Here is a 23,148-nt window from a genome sequence, read left to right as displayed (position 1 = left end):
TCGTATATTTTATTAAAGAGGCTTAGAAGAGAATGTTTGCCTTTATCGTCGAGCAGTTTGATTATTTCGCTTGGAATTTCATCTGGACCGGTTGCTTTCCTATTCTTTGATAGCTTTATAGCTCTTTCCATTTCATCGAGTGTTATGTTGGGACCAGTCGATATGTTTTTGATTTGAATTTCTGTTCTATCGTCATCAAACAAATCCTTAATATATTTTTTCCACCTCTCTAATCTGTCTTGTTCATTGACTATAATATTTTCTTGTTTATCAAGTAAAGTACTTGCAGTTGATCTATATGTTCCAGTTATTTCCTTCACCTTTTTGTACATATTAAACGTGTCAATCTTTTTCTGCAGTTCTTCTATTTCAAGACATTTGTTGCTGTACCATTATTCCTTTGCATCCCGGATTTTCCTTCTGTTTTTCTTATGAATTTTATTGTATTCTTCAGTGTTTATATTTTTTTGTTTTCGCCTGTTTTCCATTAGCCCCAATATTTCATCAGTCATCCATTGTTGTTTGCGATTATTAATAGTTTTATACTTTTTAGTTGTTTCTTGCATAATGCTTTTGACATGATTCCAGTGGTCTTCGACGTTATGTGTTTCTTTCGATTTTTCGAACTTTCTTTTTATCTCTTGTGTAATTTCATGACTATTATTTTGAATACAGTCAGTGTTTATTCGGTTAGTCGGTTGTCTAGTTTAGAACAGCCTAATTTAGGAAAGCATATAAGATGTCCTAGAACATTACTGTGAATTATGACGAACTAATGAACTTTAAATTTTCAATAACTCAAATCATATTATATTTTTGAACTTACAACATTTCTGTATAGACTAACGATATATCAAAATACACTTCATATCGATTTGTCACCTTACAAAATCTTGATTTTTGATAATTTAATCAACTAGACTAATAATTATAATAAAGTATTTAAATAATAAGATAAGACACTGTTGATCTAGTGATCAAAAGTATTAATGAGACACCTGCACCATGGCAATCAACAGCATAAGGTTCATGTAAGCACCGCGCGCTGCTCCTTTATGTAGTTTAAATAAACAACTGTTTTTACTCGTTCTGCTGATAAATGTAAGATTGTATTAATTATATTGGAGATTACAAAAATTGATAACACAAATTTTCCAATTGAAAAATAGATCTGGTAAATGAATTTTTTAAAAACTACACCCTTTATAATAATTATAATAATTATTAACAGTAAGACTTTGGACCACTCTCATTCCTTAGAAAACTTGCAAAGTTTGTTGTATCAAAATTAAATGGGCATGTTAAACCGAGTCGAGATACCTTAAGTTAACGTTAAAATTAAGTTAAATCAAAAAATTGACAGTTTTACAATGTTATTGTTTATTTATGTGGCCTCGGCAGGGGCGGATTAAGGCCTAGGCAACCTAGGCACGTGCCTAGGGCTCCCAATTTATAGGGCCCAAAAATTAGGTTTTTAATTTTTATACGTCTTTTAAATTTTTATTTTTATTTTTATAACAGAAAAACGAAATATTCATAATTATTGCTAAAACATTCAAAGTATACCGATTCATTGGTTGTCTTTACTATTGAGGAGCGCAAAAAAATTATACATCAATATCACTTTCCTCAGATACCTATAAAACAATAAACGAAATAAAGATAGGAAAGGAACTCAATACTTATTATAAATATACATCACACAACATAATTTAAAATGGAGATTGGAAATGAGCCTGGAAACTCACCAGGCTTTCGGGTTGAACCGCGTAGATTGTCACTGTGCCTAGTTTTCGACATCCTCTCTGATGTCTTCGTTTTAGTGTAATTTTGGTTACATTGAAGGTCTTTTCAATATTATGGCCGAAAAAGATTTTATTAAAGATAAGATTACTTGAGTACAATAGAGCAGCATTTCTGTGTCTGATTGACCTAAAGAAAGTGTTTGACAGAGTAAGATTCAAAGATGTAATCCATCATCTGTATAATCGAGAAGTTCCCCTAACTATTATAAAGACTAATGAAAACATCTACCAAAACAATAAAATCGAAGTCAGAATAGACGGATAACTTACAGAACCTATAGAAATAGGCAGCGGAATAAGACAAGGGGATTCATTGAGCCAGATGCTCTTTAATTTGAATATGGATGAAATCATCAAAAGCGTTAACAAAGGAAGAGGATACAGAATGGAAAACAAAGAAATAAAAATACTTTGTTACGCATACGACGCAATATTGATAGATTTAACATGAGAGCAAAAGAATTTAATATGACAATCTCATCTCAGAAAACTAAAACAATAGTAGTCAGCCAAGAACCAACAAGTAATGGAAATAAAATACCTGCGAATTACACTGTTTAGCTATGGAGACCTGGACAAAGAAGTGAGAGATCAAGCACAAACAGCAAATAGACTGCCAAGATGCCTTAATAACATTATATGGCGAAACACATTAACGCTGAGATAAAGTTAAGAATTTATAAAGCCAGCGTAAGACCAATAATAACATATGCCTCAGAATACAACCACAACGCAAATGCTACTGGAAATAGCAGAGATGAGAGTACTGAGAAGAATTACAGGAAATACGCTGAAAGATCGAAAGAGAAGTGAAGATATTAGAAAAAAATGTAACGTAAAGTGTATAAATGAATGGACACAAAATAGAAATAAAGGATAAAATAACCACATAAGCAGAATGGAGGAGACCCGTGTCGTCAAAATAGCAAGAGATAAGTCACCAAAGATGGAGTGACAACCTTCGATAGAGGTATTATTCCGCCAACGAACAAGCACAATTGCTTATAAAGAGGAAGAAGAAGAAAACGAAAACGATTTTCGAGCATTTGATGTGCAAATTCCTTTTCTATTAGCATCATGTCCTGTGCTACATAGGCAACACACTACTAATTCAACCAAAGTACACTATTACCCGCTGATATTTTTTTGTATAGGCAAGAGAGCTTACTTTCTATGGTAAAGATTTATCGGTTTCCAAGTCAGTGAAGTTCCTAGGAGTGATGCTGGATTCTAAACTTTCATTGAAGAAACATCTCGACATAATACCGCTACAGTATTCTGAGCCTGAAGAAGAGCTTTCGGAGCCAAATGGGATCTGCAGCCGAAAATTCTACATTGGATGTACCATTCCATGATAAAGCCTATACTGCGACCATACGTATGCGGCCATTCTGTGGTCACCTCCAACGATTGGCAAGCGTTATTATCTCAAGAGCCATGAGAGCCACTCACACAGTAGCTATTAAGACTGTGCTGGAATTACTTCCTCTTCATCTTATTATAGAGCATGAAGCCCCGACGGCAGCCTACCGTCTCAACTACTCTTAATACTGGTTAAGAATAAATGGACAGAAGAGCCATTGTGCCATTTGGAGACAGGCCCTCGATTGTTGTCATGTGCTCTCAATAGTAGATACAGGAGAGCATGGCCTCCCAATTTAAGTTTTTATCTTCTTGATTTAATTTAACTAATCTTCTCACCATTCTTGGTTCAATTTCCTAACCAGAAGGAGTACAATGAGAGTCTACAATGATCCATCGAAGATTGCTCACCTGATTCACGGGTCCAGAATGAACGAGCATGCAGATGCTGGAGTATATGATAGCGGACTCGGATTTGAATCTGAGACACTGGCGTGGAAGGGAACGAATGGGCTGACGTCTTGGAGAGGCAGGGCTGATCCACTCTGCCTGTGACACCTGAACCTGTGATTGAAGTGCCCTTCAGTAATGGTCGTGGCAGTGTCAAAGAGCTTCTTCTGCGGATGCTCCAGGACTCCAAATTTAAAATTTTCCAGCATTTACCGATTCTTCAGGGAAATGCAAATTATCCAGTTGTTAATATTTCTTCGAGTTAACCCGACTTTAAAAAAAGAAGAAAGAATCTCCATCCCAATAATTTCTGTCCCCAACTTTCAACCACTTATAGTAATACCCTATGTGGTAGGCAAGATAATCGTTACAAGAGTAGCAATGAAAACTGCAAAATTTAACACTTGCAGCTTCTCCAGAAACTACTCTAAATTTAATGTTATATCTTAAATGAAATTTCTTAAACAGAAATATAACCAAAATCATAGATGTATTAGAAGAACTGGCAAAAATGAAATGGCGTTTGAACGCTGGGAACGTGGCAAGCCATAATTTCAATTTACCACGCAATTTAGGTAAGTACTTGGTTAATTTAACAAACACAAAATTGATTTTATTATTTATTTTTAGATAAAAATACATTTTGTTCTTAATACTAAATTCACAATTGTTTAATAAATATTAAATAAATTTTTGCTTAAATAATAATATGAATACATATTCGTATTATTAATAAAATTATTTAAAACGATTTAAAATTTGAATAATCCATTAAAAAATACTATAAAATATCTCACTTCGTACTTTTTACACTCTTCCTGAATGCATTCCACCAACATATTATTCTAAGGGCAACAAAAATACGTATATTTAAATTTTAACAACGAATTGCTAACATTAGATACCTATTTAAAACGTTTAAAAATTTATTTACATTTATTTCGAACACATATAATGAAAGATACCTATATTAGGTACTTATAGAACAAAAATACGAAAATGATTCGGTTTTACAGTAACAAAAACGGAATTATTGTAGATACGATTAGTGGAATGATAACTTTATTTATAAATTAACTTTTTATTAAAAGCTAATGTTATTTTAAATCAAAAAACTTTTTGTGGACAGAAAGTTTATATTTGAACATTTTAATCAATTCTTTTACTTTTAATAAATTTATGTATTTGTATTTTAGAAAATATCTTACTATTTAAATAGATAGTGAAAAATAATTAACACTGACAAAATCTGGTAAAAACTAAGAGTTGAGCAATTTAAAACAAGTGCACCCTCCGTTATTTTATATGACTACTGGAAAACTGAATTCCCCTCGGCTGAACAAGCCACAATTTTTTCATTCGAGAATTTCATTTAATGTTCATGTATTTATTTCTCATTTTATTTTGTTAGTTAACCATTAGTTAACCAAAAGAATGTATTTTGTTCCTCTAGTCAATGTCAAATTTTTGTAGAAACTTTATTTGAGAGAGGATATTTACATATCCTATAAATTCCCAGACATTCAGGAGCAACAAATTTCAAATTTTGTTCCACTCTATTTTATCCCATTATCATCTGATGGTAATTTTATGGTCTAATCATTTTTCTTTGTTCCATTCTACCGGGTGGTGAATCATCAAACGAAACCTGTTATAACCAGGCTGCACTACGCGTGGCCTAACTTTTACAAGGCTACTTTGGAAAATCTATATTTTGGCAAAATTTTTTATTGTGTTCAAATTCGGAGAATAATTTTAACATTTATTTTCAATACAGATTTCAGCCTTTTACAAATAGTATCTCATGGTGCCCAGTAATATTTATAAACAAATAAAGTTTAATTAAAAGGTTTAGAACAGTTTTTTGCGCCTACTGTCCGTAATTATTTTCTTTTGTCTTTAGAAAAATACTACTCTGTATTCTCGATATATTTGTGACCGTATATGTTTTGGAAAGAGATGATTACCGAATTTAAAAATATGAGAAATAAATAATGATACACACACACACACACATATATATATATATATATATATATATATATATATATATATATATATATATATATATATATTATACATGTATATATAATGTAATATTGCTAATCAGGTTTCTTAACCGGTATTTTTGGGGATATACTATAGTTATAAAATACTGTAACAACAGGAACGGTTCGTCTAACGAACAAAAACAGTAAAATAGACACATTTTAATTGGAAACAGATAAAAAAAAATAAACAAACTACTTTATATACCATTACCTATTTTAGTTATGTTTGTTCCCTGTTTATCTTTAGTAAAAAAAATACTGCATGCTAAATTTCTCTTTACGTATACTTTATTTCACATTCTTAGACGCAATTACTCAATTTATCCCACAAAATACCGGATACAAATTCCGAATAATTGACAAACTAAGGTTAGTTAGGCTCCGCCCACTTGGGGAACGTGTCAAAGTCCCAAATGAGCTTGCCATAGAACGGGAAGATAGTAAAAAGTACGAGCAGGGAAATTATCGTCATTCCAATGCCAACTTTGGACATCTCACTGGAAGGCATGTTACAGGGAGCCTTGGCGATGGCATTTGGTGGTGTTGATACTGGAAGACAGTACGAAAATGAGCAGCATAGAGCAGCTGGCATCATGAGATACATCGGGTGAATTTTGGCATCCTACAATAAAAATTATATTTGTTAATTATATTATGATAGTATATAATAATCCAGTGGTCAGACCGTTGATCTCTAAAAATCATACGAACAAGCTGAATTTTGCAGAGAATATTAATTTTGGAACCCCAAAAAAGATGCAAAAAAGTTTACCACTTTGATTCCCGGGCTTTCTTCTAAAATCCCCCTCGCAGTGGGGTAGGTACAAACGAGAAACAATCGATTTAACAAGAATCTGTACATCGTAGAACATAAATGTTTCAAATAAAAAATGTAGCTGAGATAATTAGCATAACAAAAATCTTTATAAGCATTTTTATGTAAAATGAACCTTTCTTTTCAAATCAATGTTTAATAAAATTTGTATTAGCTGGACGGTAAAAATTCGATATCTTCTGATCCAAATGTCCTATCGACAAAAATCAAGATGCGTTTTAAAGGCAGAGTGGAGCTTTCTTATGCAGTTTTTGTATTTTGCCGAGAATAAACTCAGTTTTTATAAAGGTGTTAAATAAATTAACGTGGTGCGATTTTTGCCATTTTTGACGATTCCCGTGATCACGGGTGAAAGTGAAATTGATCACTTTCATTGACCAGTTGTAGTAAACTTTTCATTTATAGAGATCATTCTTTAAAACCTATCACATGAAATTTCAATTTTGAGTTGTGGTAACAAATATGAGGTATTTCAAATATAAATAAAAAACGCAGAGTTTAATATTTTACATTACAAACAATCACACGTCACGGAAAATGCATTTAAGAAGATTGTTTTGGATGTAGATAATTGCAGTAGTTTTGTTCTTGTAAAAAACGTACTAGCGTAATTGAAAAAAAAAGTTTTAAATGTTTTAGATCATTTGTTGTGTGAAAGTTTAAATCCAACGTTTTTAAGCATATTTCAAATGCCTCACATTTGTTGTTAAAACGCAAAACTAAAATTTCATGCTATAGCTTTTAAAGGTTAGGCTCTAATATTCAAAACTTATAGTGGTCAGTCAATGAAAGGGTTAGATTGTATTGATCTCGTGATAATCATAAAAAATGGTAAAAATCGCGCCATGTTTATTTATTTATTACCTTTATACAATCTGAGTTTATTTGCAACAAAATACAAAAACTCTGTACAAAACCTAAATTCTTTACCTTTAAAATACATCTTGATTTTTGTCGACAGGTCCCTTGAATCAAAAGATATCGAATTTTTACCGTTGAGCTGATACAAATTTTATTGAATATTGATTTGGCGCGCATAACTGACATGCAAAATCGACGATGGCTTCAATCGTGGTTTCTAAGAGAACGGTTCATTCTACGCAAAAAATGCTTATAAACATTGTTGTCTAAAATTATCTCTGCTACATTTTTTATTTGAAACATGTTTTTCTACGATGTATAAATTCTGTATAAATCGATTTTTTTGCGTTTTTACCCTTTGCGAGGGAGGTTTTAGGGGGAAGTCTGGAGTTAAAACTGGTAAACTTTTTTACAACTTTTTTGGGGCCCCAAAATTAATATTCTCAGCAAAAATTCAGCTTGATCGTATGATTTTTAGATGTTCAGTGGCATTTTCGTCTCTGACGACTGGAGTATATAATAAAATATAATTTAATATATCAGCTAAGGTCTAACCAGTACAATGACTCATGACAGATTTTAAGTAGGCAGGAAAAACAATGTTTTTAAAACTTCTAATGCTTAAAAATATTATCAATTGTCAAAGTATTGCTATTTGTAATACTTCTTAATAAATATTTATAACAATTTTTTTTACACAGACAATAAATAATTAATGAGAAAAGATACGTATCATGAAAGATCACATGAATAATAAGAATATTCGAAAGTTACAGGATCTGAAGAACACATGTTACCACAAAACTAAGGAAGGAGTCCTGGTAGGTGACACTTGGTCTATGTCTTTCAAACATTTGGTATTGTACTGTATTTTGTATTATTCCGGTTTTGCAATTATAAATTTCTGTGAATTCTAGTCAATTAAAATTAAAAAAAAAAGAAAGTGTAAACTTAAAGGAGACAAAAATATTATTTATACAAATATATGATAGGTATGGCATATTAAGCTATAACCCCTACTTACCACAGACATCTCTGCTAACACTGGAAGAAGAACATTGGCACAAGCTACGTTGCTGGAGAACTGCGTTAACATAGCTCCCATACAACCGGAAATTAACATTACATAATACTTATTTAACGAGGTGAACCCTCTCAAATGTTGGGCGATCATATGACTCATTCCACTAGCTTTGGAACCTTCGGCCATTGCGAAACCACCTCCGAGAAGAAACAGTAGTCCCCACGGCATTTTTTGTTGGACGATCTTCCACGAGATAAGAGCCGTTGAAGCAACTTTTGGCCTTATCTGATCATTACCACTAAAAATGTATATAAAATCAGGTTTCGCGGGAACGACGAACATGATCATTACTACTATCAAAGCTGCAGTTGCATCTTTCACCTAAAAACAGAGAAAATATTTTATTAACAAAAAGAAGTTTAGCGTTTACGATTTAAGTTAGATAATAAAGACCTTAAAAAATGTTATATGTAAACATGAAAGGATTACGACGAAAATAAATGAAAAATTATTGAAAATATTTTTCTAAAATATTATCTTTTCCAGGTTCTGTAGATTATTATTTCGAAAAATAATATGTTTAGATAAATAATAGATTTTCGAATTTAGATTAATAATATGGTAGATAGGCTACAATGATGTGATTCTTAACCTTCCAGTGTTAACGTCTCTTCTCTTAGACCGACAAAAATTTAATTTCGCCCAATTTCGAGCCTAAAACTTACTACCTTTGGACGTTTCTACTTGTACTGTGACCAGTGTTAGCAATTCTGAAGAGTGGGATTATTGTCAAGGCCGTAAAATTATCAATCAAGTTTATATATATTTTTTATTGTGAGTGTTCAGTAATTTGCAGAGGTTTGCACGCATTAACTGAAGTAGGGTAGATACTCTGGTCATGGACACCATAAGCAATTTCTTTCATTGTAATGAATAAAACACTAAAAAAAGTTTGTCCAAAAGTGGTCAAATTTAGACAATGCAATAACTGCATGTTAGAATATGATATCTATATGTGTGTATAATGTGTCAAGTTAAATTCCATTGCTAAACTGAGATATTCATTTTTCACTAATGAAAAACAATCAATACTAATTGTGTAAAGCGTGTTAAGTCCTAAATTTAGACATATCACTCTATACACTAAACAATATTTAAGAAACATGAAGACTCATCAGGTGATGAATAAGAAGCTGTACATAAAAAAAGGAAGTCGATGGACAGTAAGACCTACACAGATTTGGTACCAGTAAGTGCTAATTATTTTGGAGCAGATATACAAACAGAACTAACTGTTTTACCATTAGAAGCTGAAGACACGGATAAATTTGTAAATGAAATTAATCAAGGTACTTATGAAAAAGAAAACTCTGTTGAGACATCCAGTACTTGTATTACAGCAATACCTGCACAGGTTCCTCTTACAAAAGCTGGAATGATAGGAAAGAGAGGATTAAAAGGCGAAAGCAGGAGAATAAGAGAAGAAAGAAAGACTTTGAGGAATCAAGGCATGGAATACAAAACAAGCGAAGGAAAACCAGTAAAAGCTAGATAGGCAAAAAAATTAGATTTGTGTAGAAACTGTGTGTGCTGAAAAGGTTTCGGACAATATCTGTAAAAAGGTCTTCGCAGATTATTGGGAGATGAATGACTATAGCAGGAGGTGTAGTTACACAGCGTCATTATTAAAGTTAGATGAACCTAAAACAAGAAGAGAAAGGAAAGAAAATAGTGAAACATTTAGACAGACTAGTGTCAAGTATCACATTGAAGTTGATGGTAACAGAGTTGTTGTTTGCAAGAACTGTTTCTTAAAAGTATTCGGAGAAAGTCGGAGAAGTCGGAAAAGATCATCTTCTTCTGGCATAATCCAACCGGATGAAAGAGGAAATTTTAGAAAAACCTTTATAACTGAAGAAGAAAAGAATAAAGTAAATCAATTTTTAATTGAAATCCCAGCTTATGAAAGTCACTACTCAAGACGAGATTGTGGGAAAAAATTTGTTTCTCCACATTTGACGATAGTGGCACTCTATGAAGAATACAAGCGTACTCTATCTGAAAGCAGTTCAAAACCGGTCAGCTATACTAAGGTTTCTGAGGAGTTCCATAACTTAAATTTTAAAATTAAAAAGCCTAAAGTAGATCTGTTCAAAATGTGATAGGTTAGACATGCAACTGAAAATATGTTCAAATAAGTATGAGAATGAAAATCAGGAGTTTTTAAAACAAAAAATGACCACCTTGATAACGCTGAGTATGCGTACGAGTCTAAAAAGTTAGACAAAGAAAATTCAAAAGTTAATGATTCAACCAAAACTGTGACATTTGACATGCAGCAATGCCTTCCCACTCCACTCATGCATAGTTCTGTAGCCATCTATAAACGCCAACTTTGGACTTTCAATCTAACAGTTTACGACTGCAGTGACGGCACAACTTACTCTTACCTTTGGCATGAAGGTGTAGCTGGCAGAGGTGCTAATGAAGTTGGCTTATGTGTATATAAATTTATTTGTGAAGCTATAAAGCCTGTTGTAAAAATTTTGATCATGTACTCAGATACATGCGGTGGTTAAAACAAGAATACTCATGTAGCTGCTATGTGTATGGTAGCGCTGCAAAATTTTCCTAACTTAGAAGAGATTAACCATATATTTTTTGCACATGGAGTGTGATACATCACACGCCCTTATTGAAAAAAACAAAACAGTTTTTGCTGGAAACATTCATCATCCTCATGATTGGGCCCAACTTATACAAAGCACTGGTAAGAAACGCCCTTTTGTGGTGAAGGAGATGAATCAAGATAACTTCTTTGACTTTGCTAAGCTGCTAAAAACCGACCTTCAGCAGCGAAAAGATGATGTTGTTGAAAACAATTTTAGCTGGAGAGATGTACAGTGGCTGAAGTTTGTCAAAAACGAGCCTGAAATAATTTACTATAAGAATTCCTTAGACCTTAATCCACCGTTTCAATGCATTAGTTTTAAAAGACGAGGCAAAGAAACCATTAACAAAATGAACCCTAATTTACGTTACCCAGGACAAAATCCTATACCTAAGAAGAAAAGAAATGACCTCCTCGACCTGCTTGAAGAAAATGAAGAGATTGAACAACCGAGCGAGTGCAACCAATTGATAAAAGAAAGAAAGTAAATGTGATGACAGCTGGCCAAGAAAATAAAGCAAAGAAATAAACTGGTAGGAAGAAGGGAAAAAATGTAAATATTAAATAAAACTTGAAAAAAATATTAATTCGTTTTTCATATCAGTTTTTCTTTATTTTTGTTATTAAATAGAACTTACTTGGTTTAGTATCACTTAAATGAATAAACAGAAGTTTTTTTTCTTGCTAAATGTTCTTGTATTAATATTTATTAAAACCTACGTTGGTCTCAAGAATCCAATTATTATTATTAAATATTATCTTTTATGTTATTTATAATAGCCTGTGTTATGCGTTAAGCGTGTTAACTTCATGTTATTTGTGCAAATTGTGTTAAGTCCATGTAAGAAAAACTTTATTATTTTTTTATGATACTTCTATGGTTTGTTTATATTATTTATTGATTATGTTATTGAGAGAAATAAATATTTAGATGATCAAAAATATTTAAAATAATTTTGAGGGATACATGCTTATAAAAACTCCAAAAGTATAACTCGAAGAGATTATTGCAAACTTGAAACGCATTTATCTCAAAACAGTGTTTTAGGACTTAACTCTCTTTACGCACAGAGCACAGAATTTTAATGTTAGTTTAATAAAAAAAAAGCTGCCAATAATACAATAGCAACTTTGTAATAGTACACTTAACTTAAATATACGTTGTCGTTTTAAATTTATATGAATCAATGAACGCAGTTGTTATCCTATTTACCATCCATTGTTATGACTAACTCATATCACAATGTAATCTAACTAATTTGTCTTTTGAAAAAAATTGGGTCGATCTCAATTAATCTTTTATAACGAACAAGGCGTTACTGCAGCAATTAAATCTGTTATACGTTTGTCACATAAATAAAGCAATAATTAATGAAGTAATAATCGACTTCGAACTTCCCTCTTTAGATATCGATAAAGAGAGGGCGAAGAATAAAGAAACAAAGGCCACGATCTCTTCTAAGAACGGAATGTTGACGAACCGTATCAGTTGAGTAAAGTTCTAATGTGCAATACTGATTATTGAAGAAAAAAATAATATAAACAAATACGTTTTACGACGTAATCAAAGCCAACTAATAACTGCGTATTTTCTTCATTTTAATATTAGTTTTTTAACATTATAATCACCAATTTATTGTTAAAGTATACAAAAACTGTTAACACATGCAAAATCAAATTCAGATAAAACAAAAACCATTTTATTAGTTTTGGTAATTTTGTAAAATTCCAATAATGATTATTACTATTTATTACAATTTTTATTTTATTGCATTACATTTATTATATTTTATTCCTAAGCCTGGAACTAGGGCGGGGCAGGGGGCACGTGCCCCGGGCGGCATATTTCAGAAGGGTCAGAAGGAAAATTTGAAAAGTTCATTAAAAAACAATAAATTATTCAATTTTTTTTCAAAATAATACCAAAATTAATATTGTTTAATATTATTGGATTGTGATGTGAGTAAGTATTATCCTGTTAGGCCAGCTACTGATACAAATGTCCGATTTCACCAAAGATACATAAACAGTTGCCTTCGGAAGTATTTCTTATCGAAAGGAACTTTCCAAGTCAATACTTAGGAACAATAGCGTTTTACATCTAAAAGAACTGCTTATCTAGGAAATTCTTTCTAAGGCATTAAATCGGGTACGTTTGAACTATTTTTGATAAATAAACAGAAGAATAAAATGTCATAACCTTACTTTTTCTATTTGTTATTATTGAATTGTTTGTTTGCCAAATTGGTTTTATTCAGTTTTATCCTGCTATAGTTATTTTAGTAAACTCCATTCGCTTAGTTCGGATAAATTTTGACAGATTCATTGTCGGAAACCTACAACACAACAATTCCTACTTCTCAGTATTAATAGCTCAAGTATCCTGCTATTACAGACTTCTTTCTTTAAAAAAAGAAGAATTATTCTAAATAGTCGAAGTGTATACTAAACCCATCAAATTTTGGGTAGTATATATTTAAAAAATATATATTTAGTTGTTATAATTTAACATAACTATTTATTATATGGTGCAGATAAATAAATATTGATTGTCGGTAATTCGCAAAGTTCTATTTTATTTACTATTTAGTTTGTTTACTATTAATATTGGCTATGAGTACGGGTGCTTGGTTGTATAGTAATTTCCAGCCACTTTTAGTCTGTCAAAAAGTAACTAACTTCGCAAAAAAATAATTACTAAATTCACTAGACAGTTCGGACTGGGATTAGCGAACCGAGTTTATTTAGTAGTTAGTTATTTGTAAATTAAGTTTGTTTACTTTTGTAAGTTATGAAAAAGTGGCCTTTTTCTGTTTCTATACAGCTCTACATCATCTCCACCTATAATTATAAGATGTAAATAACATCACTATTGTCAAAGTTATTTATTGCTATCGTGTTTTCGATCTTAATGTAGGTACAATCCAACGTGCCAAGTGAATTTGGGAACCTAGCTGCCTCAAAAAATGTTAGTTTAGTGGATGCTATTTCTTCATCTGTAGGAGGAAATATAATGCATCATCCTTTTAATCTCCCTAATTTACCTCTCTAATGCAGTTGTTACAAGCTTAATTACGTAAGAAATAAAATGTAACATATTAACATTTTGTATTTAAACTTACACATACTTCTCTGTAATAAATTTCAACTCATTTTCTGTTTGTTCCAACACATATAAAACTGTTTTCCTTCTGTTTCTTCTTCAGAATCAGATGACGATTCCAACCGATCCAGATTTTCGATAAATGAAAGTTCATTACGCAAGCATCTCTTCTATTTTACCCCCTTTCACAACTCTGCTTTCAGTAAACAGTAAACTAAGCAAACAGACACCAAGTCATAGTTGTGGTTATCGTCGGCTTTACATGTAACCTGCGTAAATTGTAAGTGTTACCGTTTTAGTGTAACCCACATTACTGAGGGTAAGTTTTAAGACTACCCTAACGTTACTACTACACTGAGAATGTTTCTCACGCTGCCAGTTACAGTGTCATCCGAAAAACGAAGTTTTAGCAAGCTTAAAATCATTAAGAACTAAAAGCATGAGAAGTACAATGGAACAGGAGAGACTCTATAATCTAACTATAATATCAATTAAACACAAACCACAATCCTTCATTAATTTAACCTAAAACTACTGCATCTAAAAAAATAACTTACAGAGATATTATTCTTTTTTGGGAGGGAAAGGGGGCGGCAAACAGATCTTTGCTCCATCTGACAAATCTCCTAGTTCCGGCCCTGTTTACTCTTACTATACATATTTAACACAACACAACTGACAGTTGACAACTTAAAAAATGTAGATAGTCTTTATCTCTTTAGGAGTTAACATCATACTTTTACATGAACCAGATAGTCTTTTGTGGAAACGAGCCCATTTCATACCCACAAGCTAAAACTTGTTTCAATCAATTATGATGCCAATATTCTATGCTTATAAGTTTACCAAACATTTTTTATGGCAACCCATTTATTTATAACAATTTTTAAACAAATTATAAAAAATTGCGCAAAACTCAACCCCGGAAAATCGAGATATTGGCCAAAAACGATAAAATTAGAAAAGTGAACTGCAAGGAATTATTGTTAATGTTAACAATATTAATGCTAACTTTATAGCCGAAAAGCTGTTACTAAGGGATAGAAATTTATGCGAATGAAGAAGTGGATAAGTACATTTAAAAAGAGAAACAGAATATTGAAACAGACAAATCTCCTTGAATTTCGATCGTGGAGGAGTATGGCAGACACTCTCCGAATGGAGAGGTTTTTTCTAAAGAAGGCCAAGATTCGAATTTGGGTGTAGAGTCATAGAATGGATGAATGGACAGATATTAAAATTTCAAAATGGGGTTTTACTTCTTCTTCTTTAAGTTCCATCTTCTATCGAAGGTTGTAAATCATCATGGCTATGCGTAGAGGAAAGGCACCGAATTCGAGACAGGCGCCTAATTTGAGACACCGTCGTATATTTGTGTACGATAGGGTGACATCTAGTGAAAATATTGAAAACTGATCATTGTGTGCAGTAGTGGTAGATCTGCTTTTAGTTGACGCTTAGAAGTGACCTTTGTTGTTTTGTCGACGTTAATTTGATTTACACATAATACAAATTTTTTTCGGAATTTATAAAAACTTACAATACATCAAGGTAAGATGATTACATTTACTCCAATTATTTTTTTTGTTAGTTTAATATTCGTTAATACATTTTATGCAAATTAAACGGTAATTGTGTGGCATACATAACCAACAAAAATGATGCCGCCAAAAAATAAAAAAAAATGGAAAGCAAATGATATGATACGGGCTGTAAATACAGTAAGAAATAGAGAGATGGGCTATTTGAAGGCCTCAAAAGTTTTTGGAGTACCAAAAGGTACCTTAGAACGATATGTAAAATCAGACAAGACTCCAGAAGAACTCGTCGGGATATCAATTGGCCGCCGACCTATTCTTCCTTTGGAATTAGAAAATGAGTTGGTTGAGTATGCCCTAACTATGGAGCAACGTTATTTCGGGTTAAGAGTGCGTGATACAAAACGACTGGGATTTCAACTTGCAATACGAAACTCAATACCACATCCATTTAGCGAAGTCAAAAAATCAGCCGGAAAGAAATGGTTGAGGCTCTTTCTAAAAAGGCATCCGACGCTTTCAATGCGTACTCCTCAGGGAATGTCATGTGCTCGAGTAAAATCTTTTACTTCTGAAAATGTATCCAAGTTCTTTGACCTGTATGAACCAGAATATCTTAAGCTTACTAACCCTGCACAACGTATATTCAATGTAGACGAAACGGGCCTTACCTACAATTTCCATGAAAGGGAAGAAGCAGGTTTCGTCCCTTACTTCAGCAGAAAGGGGCAAGCTGATTACTGCTATTACATGTATGAATGCTGCAGGAGTTTTCGTACCACCATTATTAATCTTCCCTAGAAAAAATATGAAAACAGAGTTGATGCTAGGAGCTCCCACTGGAGCAGTCGCAGAATGCCATGTGTCAGGTTGGGTCATAAAATTCACTAAACCTTCAGCTGCAGACCCTGTTCTTCTCGTCCTTGATGGTCACTATTCTCATACGAGAAACGTTGCTCTAATAGATTTGGCCAAACAAAATCATGTAACGATTATTTGCCTCCCACCACATTCTACACATAAAATGCAACCGTTGGATGTTGCTTTTATGGCACCGCTGAAAACTTACTACGCACAAGAAATAGAAAACTGGCTTAGAGAAAATTAGTTAAGTGTTGTGTCGTCTTATGCCGTTGAAAGTATTTTTTGTAGAGCGTATAACAAAGCTGCGACGATGGAAATATCTTGCAATGGTTTTCGAAAAACTGGACTGGTCCCTATTTGTCGCCATATTTTTAGGGACTTTGAATTTGGAATTCAAGAGCACTTAAAAACACAAAACGAAAGGGACGAACAAATAATAGAACCAAACCATGAACAACCAAATCATCCAATGCGAGAACATAGAACTCCTAGTCCACCACTACCTCATCAACAACTTGTTTCTCCGAAAGACATCTGTCCAATCCCTACATATAAGAGAGATACCACTAAAAAACCACATGCCAGATCAGGAAAGGCTTCAGTAATTACTTTAACGCCCTACAAAGAAGAATTAGAGCAAAGTTTGCAGAAGAAAAAAGCAAAAAAACTAGTATCCCAGCTAAACTTGGATTGTGAATTTGCTCAAAAAAAAAACATTTCAACAAAAGGTGTTAGATAAAAAAAAACAGCAACGCCCGAAGAAGAAATAGCAGATGAAGACGTAGGTCAACCTTCTACATCAAAAGGCAAAACGTCAAGAAGGAAGCGGAAAGCTTTTTCGAATTCAAGCTCAGATAGCAGTGAAGACTTTCCATTAGCTGATTCATCGTCCAACGAAAGTGAAGAAGACGACGTGGAATGTTTATTTTGCACCGGCAAATTTTCCAACGATAGATATGGCGACCGATGGGCAAAGTGTTACCAATGTGGCAGGTGGGCACATGAAGACTGTAGAGAAATAAAGCCCAGCACATTTATTTGCCTTTTCTGCGAAGGAAAGGGCTTTTTTGAATAGTATCTCAAATTAAGTTACATGTCTCAAGTTTAGATACCTGGCTATCCCAAATTAGGACACCTTTTATTTTTAATTTTAAATGTCGCAAAAAAATTAAATGTATTTCGAAAATTAAATGTACTTTTTTGCAAAAATATATGTTTTATTCGCTTTATTTTTTTTTTGTTGTGTTCTAGAAACATTAAATTTAAGTTTTTGAAATAGATGTTTTAAAAACTTTTGAATATTCTGTATTATATTTGTTTTTCAAAAAAAAAGTGTCTCAAATTTGGTGCCTTTCCCCTACTCTGTTGACTGCCGCTCTAAAAAGTTCTGCACTACTGCATTCAAACCATTCCCTTAAGTTTTTAAGCCAGGATATTCTTCGTTTTCCCACATTTCGCTTTCCTCGGATTTTGCATAATAAGTTGTAATAATGCATATTTTTTCCCTCTCATCACATGTCCTAAGTACTCAAGTTTTCGATAATGGGTAAAGGTTAATGGGGTTTAACTGTTCTTAAAAGTTTAGGAGTAATTTTAATAATAAACATTTTGTTATTAGTACAATATTCTGTATAACAAATTATAGATTTATTATAAGAGTATTTATTGTTATATCTATTCTTGTTGAAAGTATTTCTCAGCGAATAATATTGGCAAATGAAATCACCTTACGCTAGTCACGCTGGAAACATAAGGCATCCTGTTAAAATAGGGCTTAAGGAGGTAAAAGCTTTAATCATTATTAATCGAAAGAACAATTTAATGTAATATTTTACAAATAAATATTAATTTTTATTTTAATTTCAAAACCGTTCTTTTTTCGTATTAGAAATATTTTTTTATTCCCTTATGCTTTTTTTAAGACAAGCTAGCACTTGTCCAGATGCGCCCGCAACGAACCCATCACGATAGTCGCCAACTTGTAACGACATGCATCACCTCGGTACCGTCAGTGCTTCGTACACACGCATCCCCACCACAAGTTCCTTCTCCATTGATGTGCGCTGGAGGAGATGGAAGGCCTTCGACCGTATAAGTATTGATCTGATAACAACTCCACTGGCCCTAGGGTATTGACTGAAGACCAACCGCTTCTGTTAGAGTATTAATCTAGTGGCGGTTCAAGTACTGATTAGTCACCGTCCGTTCCTCGCCGGGCCGTGTGTTGATTGGCCCGTTCCATCTCTATTCCTTTGGCCCGTTTCCTACCGTCTGTGTGTATGACCGCACCGTAATTGATTTTAGGTTATTACTTAAATATCTCCGCTATTTAGATTTTAGGTTATTACTTGTATTATATTTTTGCAGATATTAAACAGTGGGTCATATCGCCGTCGATGCCGTCGTCGCTAGGATGGAAGTTAATTTTTATTGTATGTATATATTACCTAGGATCTAATTTTATTTTGTTATTTATTTATTACGAATATATTTTTATTTAATTTGAACCTATGTTTTACTGAGTCTACTGTCTAAAAGAGCTACCCGTCACAAACTTAATATCTTTGTGTAATCAGCGCTCATTTTACGGAAACAAAACAGATTGATTTACATCAAAACGCGCCGAAAACTTGTAGTTTAGACTCAGTAAAATGCGCGCTTACCTTAAAAGTTAATAATAAAAGAAATATTTGGTAAATTAAAGCAATCTAATATTTCGTGGTACCTAGTTAATATGATTTAGAAAATATTTCCTTGTTCCATTTTCACATTAACTAGTTCGTGTTTTGGGAAAAGACCGCAATGATAATTAAAAAAAATATATTTGTCACTTTTTAATTTCTAACTAAAAAATATTTTAAGTATTTTGAGAACGATTTTTCAATTGGAAATAAAAAAAACTCAAATACTTATAGCATTTGTAAATTACAATTTGTGTTCACTGTCAAAAATATAGTATTGGTTTATGTTCACCTGTAAATGTTAGTATAAAAAAATACACTAACTCACTAAACAGCGCCAGAATGACCGTGTAAAAGAATATGTAAAAGTACACTACACTGTGTGACGTTTCAAGATGTAAGTATCAGTGTGTATACCGTTTTCTTGGAGTTCTGAATTTTAACATTTGTCTCGTTAGTGTACTACTATTGCATAGTTGCAAAAATTATTATAACGTACCTTATGATCAGTGATAAGTTCAGCCCATCCAGGAACAAACTGCGGCTTTCTGAAGAACCACAAAATTATGGACAACAAGAAACACAACCCAATCGCCTTTTCGTGAAAGGACATTGGTCCAAGTTGCTCCAACTGGTGGTTGATTAACTTTTTGGCTACAGCTTCACCTTGCTGACCGACTCTGATCTTTTTTGCGTCTACTGAGTTCGGCCTGAAGAGACCCATGAACCAGAACTGCATCCAGATAATACCTAAATACATCATCATTAACATGAGGGGGATATTGAGGATCATCCATTTTGTAAATTCAACACCTGAAAAAGATATGATTTTGTATTACTAGAAATAAATGATTTATAAAGAATAAGTAAGAAAGGCAGGGTTTGGCATTTAAATCAAAAAACCCAATTCATCAATTTTATAGCTAATATAATAGATTAGGCATGTTAATAACATCAATTTAGTTTCTTTTTCATTACCGGTGAAAGTATTAAAATAAAAATAATAAAAACGACCTACGCTGTAGTAACCGACTTAAAAAAGAATAGAGAAAATGTATGAACGAAAAAAAAAACCTATGTTAAACAAAATCGCTACAGAAATAGTGAGACCTTGATGCCACATACATATACGAAGTAGGAAACTAATAGACTATGAATGAAAAAGAAGACTGAAATGTAACGATTGTAAAAACAGAATAGAAAAATATATTTAATAAAAATATTATTGGTAACCACCTAAATGATATTCTAAAAACAAATTGAAAAACAAATAAATTAATATAATTCATTAAAATCAAGTGACGGAAAGTTTTTATTATAGTGACGTCCCAAAAAAACATATTTCTTATGCTCAGCGGGCTTTCTTAAACATGAAAAATCCAAAAGAAATATGCAACTTTAAAGCAGAAAAGTAGTGGATGACTAGTGCAGCAAGGTATGAGAACTTTCGACTTGGTCTCACTAATTTATTAATTACTACCGAAAAGCATTGAAATGTCAGACAAACAAAATATATATATATTATAATATTAACTGTGTATTATAATAGCACAAATAAATTCAAATTTAAATCTACAGGTAGGAAATTCTACAAGACGGTATATAACCACACATAAAAGATTATGGACTTTGCTAAACTTGCGTGAATGACCCTGTACATTTAAATTTGTGTATAAAAAGCGCTCATTTAGATTTAAAAGGTGACAGGTTTCAGCGTTTTTTATATATATTTTTTATTGGTATCCCATTTCGCTTATTTAAAGTACGCCTCAGCGTGTTTAAATTCAACTTTCAAAAACGCGCGTGTTTTAAAGTTACCATGGCAACATCAACAGTTTAAATATTGATCTGATCTGACAGGAGTAAGGAGGAGGAGGAGAATCATAAAAAATGGCAAAAATCGTGCCACGTTTATTTATTTTAACACCTGTATAAAATCTTAGTTTATTTGCAGCAAAACACAAAATCTATATTCTTCTTCTTCATGTGCTTTGTCCGTTCCGAACGTTGGCAATCGGCTGGAAAGTAGATGTACGAATCCACGTGTTCAATTCTTTCATTGTCCAATATCAGTTGGTGTGGTGGTTGTTGGGTTTTGCTTACTAACATCCATTTGGTTTTTGTGATATTTAGTCTGAGTCCCTATTGTGCAAAATCAACATACGAAAGCTAATTTCTTTACCTGTAAAACACATCTTGATTTTTGTTGATAGGTCACTTGAATCAAAAGTTATCGAATTTTCACCGTCTAGCTGATACAAATTTTATTGAAAATTAAAATTGATTTCGCGCGCGTAACTGACATGCAAAATCGACGGTCGCTTCAAGCGTTGTTTCTAAGAGAACGGTTAATTCTACGTAAAAAATGCCTATGAACATTTATGTTTGAAGTTATCCCAGCTACATTTTTTATTTAAAATATTTTTTTCTACGGTGTACAGATTCTTGTTAAATTGATTTTTTTGCGTGTTTACCCTTCTGCCAGGAGAGTTTTAGTGGGAAACCTGGGGGTAAAAATAGTAAACTTTTTTGTATCTTTTTTGTGGTTCCAAAATTAATATTCTCTTTAAAATCCATCTTGTTCGTATGATTTTTAGGGGTCAACTCTCTGACGACTGGACTATTGGTATTGTTTGAAATATTTATACATCCGTTTTTTAAATAAGCGGAAATGCTGTTCATATTAATACTACCAACTCGTTAATCTGTATCTGTTACCTTTTGCTCTTCCATCCATTTAATGAACTTGTCATATTCTTTTTTATAAGCGTCTTCCGATTTTTGTGTTATTTAACCGCGATTCTGCTTTACTATTTAAGAAATCAATGTTAGAACTCATTTTTAAGAAATATGCAACGAGTAATAACAATATTAATCTTATGTGACAGATTGCAAATTAATTTTTGTTTTTCTTGTTCAACATATTCCATAACAACGAAAGGTATACTGGTGTACATCACAAATTCAACAGTTTTACATTAATAACTCTTATTTTAATTTTTTGTAATAATAATACATGATTTTAAAGTGTACCAATAAAAAAATAGCCTAAAGTATTCGTGGATAAGTGGTCTTTCAAACATTTGCTCTATTTCGAGCACTCCGACTGCACCGTCGTGCTCGCGCGTGTTTTAAAGACCTCAATATCCACTTATACTGAAATATAATATTTTTAAATAAGACACAATTTTATTCCGTAAGTGGCTTCCACACTATATAAAATAATTGACATCCAAATAAGATCCATAAAATTACCTATTGTAATTATTCTTTATTTATTGTTTCCTGTTGGATTAGTATTACGATCTGTTCATATTAAAACAATCAGTAATTTATTTCAAACTTAAATTTATTGAGAAAATATCTAGGTACACTAAAGTGTTACTAGTATTTTTTAGTTTTTACTTTTAACTACCTTGTACACCACAGGACCATGCTCGGCTTTTGTGAATTCACTTCTCGTTACTAGCTGATAGATATTGGTTCTTATAATTTTCTAATCTGGAGGGCCTCAACATTCATTTATTCGCAAAGCCTGTCTTTGTGGTCCCTGGACTTATTTCCTTTAACTCCTTGAGGAGGATAATGCTTCCAGGAGATTTCGCCTTCGTTCTCTATACCCATGCATACATGCATACATGCATAGCTTTTTTTATAGTAAATCGTAGAAAATTTTGTTTCTTTTTTGTCACAAGCGTAACATTACTTCGGCTTGTGAAGAGTAAAAACTGTTTTACCTAGGCAGCAATCCACTTTTTCTAGGAATTTCGCGCCACTCGATTTGAATATTAAGTACCAACACATACACGTATATACACACACACATTTATATATATATATATATATATATATATATATATATATATATATATATATATATATATATATATATCCAGAAAAGGA

At 32.5% G+C, this 23,148-nt stretch overlaps 1 protein-coding gene across 3 annotated transcripts in view; it reads right to left on the bottom strand.

Moving 5' to 3' along the window:
* Positions 1–4,337: 4,337 nt before the first annotated feature.
* LOC140437166 (protein I'm not dead yet-like) overlaps positions 4,338–23,148 on the bottom strand; it is a 156,315-nt gene continuing 137,504 nt past the window's right edge. For all 3 annotated transcript variants that reach the window (XM_072526512.1, XM_072526511.1, XM_072526513.1), the window contains exons 5-7: positions 19,745–20,058; positions 8,389–8,769; positions 4,338–6,290 (exon numbers count right to left, since the gene is read on the bottom strand). In XM_072526512.1, the coding sequence (XP_072382613.1) occupies positions 6,039–6,290; positions 8,389–8,769; positions 19,745–20,058 (947 nt within the window). In that variant the 3' untranslated portion in view covers positions 4,338–6,038. The remainder of the gene's footprint in view (positions 6,291–8,388; positions 8,770–19,744; positions 20,059–23,148) is intronic.

Source organism: Diabrotica undecimpunctata, chromosome 3 (assembly GCF_040954645.1).
Source record: "Diabrotica undecimpunctata isolate CICGRU chromosome 3, icDiaUnde3, whole genome shotgun sequence".
Lineage (NCBI taxonomy): Eukaryota > Metazoa > Arthropoda > Insecta > Coleoptera > Chrysomelidae > Diabrotica > Diabrotica undecimpunctata.
The sequence above is the reverse complement of the archived record's forward strand: the minus strand, read 5'-3'. Positions and strand labels throughout refer to the sequence as shown.